Below are 7,372 nucleotides of genomic sequence, written 5' to 3'. Positions count from 1 at the left end.
CTGAAAAATTCTGAGGATTATCTTAAATAGAATGACTCAAAAGACTAGAACCCATAGTATGAGAATGGGTGCGACGAGTATTTGAAGGATCACCGGCCATAGAACTTGTCGCTTCAACAGTAAAGTGAGCCCACTTGGGCATTTGAGATGGAGTAGGTGGAAGTGGGGATGGTGGATCATCAACACCATCATGAGAATCATCCTCAAAAATATCCTGAAGAGATGCAGTACAAGGAGTAGGCACAAGAGTAGACACTAGAGTCAAGGCATCCACTGTAGGAAGGCGCTCATCAAACTGAACATCTCGTCGAAATAGGACCTCTTTGGAATCAGGATCAAATAACCTGTATGCCTTAAAATCATCATAGTAGCCAACAAAAGTAAGGGGTCGACTCTTCTACTCCATGGCTTTCCTCTGAGCATCAGGAATAAAAGTCCATGCCTCACTGCCAAACACTTGGAAAAAAGAAACATCAGACTTGTCATGAGACCAACCCTCCTAAAGAGTCATATGTCGAATCGCCTTGTGAGGCATCAAATTATAAATATAGTTGGCACAATTGACAGGCTCAACCCAAAAAGATGAATCCATGGACCTGGATTGAATCACACAATTCGCCATCTCCCGTAAAGTTTTGTTCTTATGCTAATGACACCATTTTCTTGAGGGGTGTAGGGAGTAGTAAACTGATGCTGCAAACCATGCTCAGTACAAAAATCTCTGAAAACTTGATTCACATACTCCCCCCCATTATCTTTACCTATCCATCGAATAAAACAACTAGACTGCTTCTCTACAAATGTCTTGAAGATTCAAAATGAATCAAAGACTTCAGACTTGTACTTAAGAAAGTACACCCATGTGCGTCTGGAGAAGTCATCAATAAAAGTGAGTAAATACTTGGATCCAGAAAAAGAAGGAGTGGGAAATGACATGAGATCATTATGAATCAAATCCAAGGGTGCCAAAGCACGAGGGGCTCTTCCCTTCGGAAAGGGATCTCAGCAATGCTTGGTAAGCACACAACTATGACAAATACCATCAGTGCAAGAAATCTTTGGGAGACCAAGAAGAAGTGTCTATGTACTCATCTGCTGAAGATATCTATAATTAACATGGCCGAAGCGCTCAGCTCAAAGCTTACTCACTAAATCTGCATGTGCTATAAGAGATGAACTAACACCCATAGAGGGCTCAAATCCATCAAATCTGTATAGATAAGATGCAATAGCAACACTCCCAGTAGCCACAACCATATCAGAGTCATGGAGGTCCCGAATAACCATATCATGTGGTGAGAACTCAACTGTCTTACCAGAGCTAAAATGGAAAATCTGATTAATGGACAGGAGGTTCGTCGAGATGTTAGGGACAACCATAACATCCTGCAGAGTACCTCGATCCAAAAAGATAGAACTTGAACCCAAGACAGAAAGTTCAACTGAGTCACCCACTGCAATCTCTGAAGTACCAAAAGAGGCAAGAGAAGTAACCAACTGCTAAGTGTAAGTCATATGGTGAGAAGCACCAGAATCAAGTATCCATGTGGACCCATAGGTGGAAGCTCAAGCAGTGAGAGCATGAACTTTCCCTGTGGAAGGAGAAGATGCCTGAGGTGAGGAGATGTCATGCTGCTGCATGGCTTCCTCTAAAGCCTTTAAGCATTTCGAACACCTGGAAATTGGATTTCCTTCCTTGCCACAAAAACTACAAGTATCTCCTGATTTCTTCTTAGTCTTGGAGGAAGACTCACTAGACTACAAAGATTTTCCCTCGTTGCAGAGGAAATGGAGTTTTAGAATCAGACTTAGGAGGTGGCTTGGAGGAAGACTTGCTGCCTACTAAATTCTTCTTTGGCTTTGGTATTTATTTGTGCTTCTCTTTAGAGGATTGAGCAACCAATGCTTTGTTCTTGGATCCTGAGAGCTTATCCAGCTAAGAAAGACGAGACTACTCACAAGACAAAAGCTCACAAACAACACCAAAGGTAGGCATGGTGAAACAAGCACCCAAGCCATCCATGGTGGAGCAGAAAGAAAAGGCAAAAAACTGAAAATGATCCCAAAGCTTCGAAAGAATCAAGTGAATGCACTCTGAGTCTATCCTGATCTTGCCACATCCCTGAAGAATAGATCTCGTAGTCTTGAACTTGTTCAAAAAATCCTCAACGGTGGGAAAGGAATTAGGTGACAAGGAAACAAACTTAGCCTCAATGTGTAATGCCTAAATCTCATCAACCCTACCAAAGAGAGACTCAAACTTCAACCACATAGCCCGAGGAGGGAGCAACTCATCAAGGTGAAACAAAAGGCTGTCCGAGACATGCAAAGAGAGAAAACCCATGGCCTCATCCATCTTGTTTCTGTACTGAAGAAGCTCATAAGGATGCTGCAAGAGAGGTTGAACCTCATCCAAAAAAGACCATAACCCTCATGCCCGGAGAAGCCTCATGATGCAGGGCTTCTAGGTGTGATAGTTGTCTAAAGTCAACAACTCAATTGAAGGATCTGCCATGAAAAAAAAACTCTGCACCTGCACCTCCTTTGGTTTTTTTTATTATGTGATCTTTCAAAATAGACAAAAGATGCAGAAGGGTTTATTTGTTTTGATAGTTTTGGTGTTCTTTATTTCTGATATAAATGTCAGAAAGCAAGAAAAAACACCCCCCCACAATAGAGAAACCCAAACCCTAGTACATACTGATGAGAAGGAAGTAGTGCATAAGAAAAAAATCAAACTGAAATCTCATGTACTTGATGACAATTCTGAGAAACAAGATCACATATCTGAATAGAGCATGCTGAGATCTTTCCAATGCCTATTCGTTTTCAAAAAATGGAGTCTGTTTGCCAATTCTATGGCCCCAGAAGTGCAAAAAGGAGTCCCAACTTTGACTAGCAAAAACTAAAGTCAGACAACGAGTCAGAAAGAAAATCTAACACCACGAGGTCAACCTCGGAACCAACTTTTTTATGCCTATTCATTTTCCAAAAAGTGACTCCGGATGCCCAAGATATGGCAAAAAAATGAACCCCCGCTCAAAAAGGAAAGAGGGTGGTGGTCTGGTGGAGGGGTCAGGTGGCAGTGGTGCTCGGGCAACGCTCTGGTGGCACTCTGACAAGGAGTGGCAAAGTGGCTGGGCTATCGAGGAGACATTTGGGTGTAGGGAGAGGCCAAGCGAGGGCAGAGACAGCTGTAGGGGAGAAACCAGGCGGCGGGGGAGAAACCGGGCGATGGCGGCAACAAAGGGAGAAATTGGGTGGCGGCGGCAGCGGCAGGAGAAGTCAGTCGGTGGGGGCTGGGGCCAGCAAGAGCTAGAGAGAAGGGTTAGTGGTGGCTGGAGGGTTGGCAGGGGCTAGTACTGATAGGTCTAGTCTATTGTACGGCGGCCAGACTGTCAGGGGTACAGTACTCGCTGAAACCCCAATGCCCAAAAAACAAAATTTTGATTTTTAAACCTTTTTTTTCTTTTGCCTTTTTTGATTTTTTTGATTTTCTTTTTGATTTTTGAAAAAAATTAAAAAAATGGCCTGCATGCTGTAAAAAGATAAAAAAAACTTAATTTTTTCTCGATTTGCGTGCCAGGGCCATACGACTATGTACTGAAGAAAAATTACCCCCAGATGCTCAGGAGTAAAAACAAGGCAAGTTTTATATGACTATAGGGGTTTTTGGGCCCTTTGAGCACAATGGTGGGGTCTGTTTAGGCCCAAAGTGCTCAGAAAAATGGTCTATCCCTATGTATAAAAAAAACTTCTTGAAAACTCCAGATCTGCTTTCAATGTAAAAATTCTCAAAACAAGAACAAATAGTTGGATATCTAAAGCTCTGATACCATGTCAGAGTTGAGAAACACAACACCATAGGATCCTTAAGATATTATGCAATCTAAATAATCTATTACAAGGAGAAGCAAGGAAGCAAAATAACTGAACGTAAGAACACATAAAAATATGCTCAAAAGATGAGAGCTCAATATTCACAAATAAGTATAATGTGATAATGATACAAAGAAAATACTTAATCTCTAATACGTCAAGAAACCCTAAAAAGGGAAAACCCTAGACTTGCACATAATAATTAATAAAAGAATTAATTATTATGCACCTAATGTTAGCTTATGTGTAAAAAGAGATAATAGGGAAGTTAAAGAATTAAACAAATATTGTTTAATTAATCAAGTGAAGACCCAATTACTCTAACAACATGTGCTCCCGACTTTGCATAAAATTGTGTTAGAGGTGTTCCTCTAGCTACTTCAGGTACTCTTTTAATTATTATCCGTATCCCTTTCATGGTCCCTAATTCTCTTGCCACAAAATATCATGTTCCCGTTTTGGGTTTAGTGGCTCACCTTTCAGACTCATTTGATACTTTTGAGGGATTCGCAAACACTACTCCCCTTATTTTTTCTAAGAAGGATATTTCATCTTGGATAGTTGTATGAAGAAAGAATAAAGTTCATTCCCTTCCAACGCATAATTCTCAGATTATTCTATCGCGTCCACTTCTTGGTCCTAACTTTGATTTTTTAGTATTTTTTGTTTTAGACCCCATTCAGCTTTGCAATGTTGCATTTGAGATGTCTGGGTGTAACTACATTGTTTCATTCCTCAACAATTTGTTGTTATAATGTTTTTTCTTTGATTTGTAGTGGGTTGGGGCCCTTCCCCACTTACATTAATGATAAACAATATACCCATCAACTTGGTTCATTATCAAATATTTTATCCTATGAAAGCCTCTATGTGAAAGGTTAGCGATTCATTGAAATTATGGAATTAAAGAAATATTCTAGTATACATAAATCATTAAGAAGATAGGATATTTAGATTTGACATAAACTATAGATTTAAAAAATAGAAAGGGAAAAAAGATTAAGCTCTAATAGTTCTATGAGCCTAGTTCACCAAAATGAATGTGAATAAAAGGCCATAAAAAAACATATCAATAGAGTGTTAAATTTTTAATAAATAACCAATGGGATTATAGACTAATATAGATGGGTCGATCCACTAATATGGAAAATGAATATTCAATTAAAATAGAGGTTATGATTTGTTTGTAGATCATCATGTATGACATTGACAAACATAGGCTTTTTTGTTAATAATCACTCGACTATAGAACTCAAGTACAAGGTGCAACCATCAAGTAGAAATGTCTCAATCCATAACATTGTAAATGATGTGATATATAAAGTAAATATGACCTTGTCCATTTATAACTTATTAACATCCTTTGAATTATTTATTTTTATGTCACCATAAAAATTATCTTTGTTGTGTTAGGGAAACAAATTGAGCGATCATTAAATGCAAGGATTGAAGTGTCAGACAAGCCTACATTCCCAATTCAAGCCCTTTGATTGTCGTTGTCATAGTTTTTATGTAAAATCTACTGGCAAGATGTTGAATATATGTTGCATTGAACACTTTTCTAATACAAAACTTATATCTTCAATGTTTCCATTAGATATATGTTTGTATATATAAAGAATATACTTATATGTTGACTATTTCTATTTGATATATGTTTTCACTTCTTGATTACTATTTCTTACAACTTCATTCTTCCCTTTTTCTTGTCAAACCTATTCGGATCAGCCTTGGAGGATTCTAAATGAAAGTTAGTGATTCATTAAAATTTTGGAACACACCAAATATTTTAGAATATATAAATCATTAAGACAAGAGGATATTTATATTTAATTAAATAATTATTAAAAAAAATATTTATATGTATCTCTCCTTTTCTTTGTTTTATTTAATATATCAAAGCAAATTAAGCTCCAGAAGCTTATGCGAATTTCTTCTGAATGAAATCCACAAGTTCTTGGGTGATGCGGAAGGCCTTGGCCAATACGGAATCGGGGAGAGGAGGATCCGCTGCAAACAGAGAGTTGGTGATTGTCTGAGCTCCCGGAAGCTGGCTGCTCAATGCAGCTATGGCCACCGCATTTTCATGGCCCACATTCTGCTGGAAATGCACAAGTGCCTTTGGAAACACAAACACATCTCCCTTCTCCAACGTTTTGCTGAAAAACTTGTTGGCTGTGTCAATGAAACCCACACGAAGCTGGCCTTCAAGTAAAACAAGAACTTCAGTAGCTCTTGGGTGTGTGTGAGGAGGATTTATTCCACCCACTGCGTAATCGATACGGACCAACGATATTCCGAAGGTGTTGAGGCCTGTTATCTGCATAACATTGGCCATCGTTACATTGGAGCCCACTGCGTTGTCGGTGTTTCCTGCCTGCCCAAGTCCCCCGAAGAAGAAATCCTCTGCTGAAACTGCCATTGGGTCTTTGCAAACGAACCCGTTCACATCAACTATTTTAAGCAATTTGTTAGCAAGTTCTCTAATAAGCAAATAAAATCTGACTACTGCATAAAGTTATGTACTTACCTTTGCTATCCATGTCTGCAACGCAGAAATCTTGCAAGGGGTCCGGATCTGCTGCCATGACTTTGTCGCTGTAACAACATATAAACAGAAAAAGTCCCAACGTGAAGTAAATCATGCCGTTAGCCATTATAATAGAGACACAGAAGAGCTCAGGATATGAATGTTTACTGGAAGTTGCATAAAATTGCGAGAGAGTATCTAAAATATAAAATGTTGTTTGGAACTTTTGAGGTTAATGGACGAAAGGTATTGAAACCATCAAGTTTTTGGACCATATTATTAGGTGTGCCAAAAATTTTAAAGCATAAATTAATATAAGGGGCAAACTTTGTAATATTGTCTAATTAGGCGTTTAACATTCTTATTTTGGAGTTCAATTTTCAGTGCAAGATTCTTAATATTAGGGGAAACCTTTCTATTTTATAATCATCAAAGTGAAAGTGGTTGTATCCTGTATTTTAAGAATATTGTTAACATTAGAATTAATGTTTATAATTCATAATTTAAGGATATAAATAATTTCTTTAATCTATAACTAATAGTTATTGAAAATAAAAGTATATAAAAGAGAGATCAATTTGTATCATTTATAAAGATGACGTTCTAATTTCATAAGTTGAATTTATCATATAGCATAGAAGACAACTTTTTCATAGCATTCGTGAGGATAGGGATTGAATTGAGATTTGATCTCTTGGCTACTCAAAATTTTTAAACCTAACGGTCTTGTAGAATTGGGTCATTGGCTCAAAGGTGTTGTATACACCTAAAAATGGTCTGAAGATAATTAATTGAATAAACAATTATCTCAATTAATCTCTCTCCCCAATTTAATTTAATTCACTAAGCAATTTGATTAAATTTCCCTTTTCATCTACTTATTAATAAATCCAAGGATTTATTAAATAGTTTCATTTCACCCCTTTAATTAATTACTTCAAATTAATTAATGCCCTCCATTCC

The 7,372-nt window shown here is 37.7% G+C and overlaps 1 protein-coding gene across 1 annotated transcript; it reads right to left on the bottom strand.

The window, feature by feature from the left end:
* Window positions 1–5,800: 5,800 nt before the first annotated feature.
* Window positions 5,801–6,561, bottom strand: LOC131058290 (putative germin-like protein 2-1). The gene is made up of 2 exons (XM_057992168.2): window positions 6,410–6,561; window positions 5,801–6,333 (listed from the first exon to the last, which is right to left on the bottom strand). The coding sequence occupies exons 1-2, from the start codon at window positions 6,534–6,536 to the stop codon at window positions 5,801–5,803; spliced, it is 660 nt and encodes a 219-aa protein (XP_057848151.2). The 5' UTR covers window positions 6,537–6,561.
* Between the last annotated feature and the right edge of the window lie 811 nt (window positions 6,562–7,372).

This window comes from Cryptomeria japonica, chromosome 3, assembly GCF_030272615.1.
Source record: "Cryptomeria japonica chromosome 3, Sugi_1.0, whole genome shotgun sequence".
Classification (NCBI taxonomy): Eukaryota; Viridiplantae; Streptophyta; class Pinopsida; order Cupressales; family Cupressaceae; genus Cryptomeria; species Cryptomeria japonica.
This window is presented reverse-complemented; position numbering and strand designations above follow the sequence as displayed.

What these genes read in the sequence shown, in the direction of transcription:
- LOC131058290 (XM_057992168.2), bottom strand. Translation starts at nt 6,536, where the DNA reads ATGGCTAACGGCATGATTTACTTCACGTTGGGACTTTTTCTGTTTATA. An exon ending in TGCAGACATGGATAGCAAAG is followed by an intron (nt 6,334 to 6,409) that starts GTAAGTACATAA and finishes TGCTTAAAATAG; the next exon opens with TTGATGTGAACGGGTTCGTT.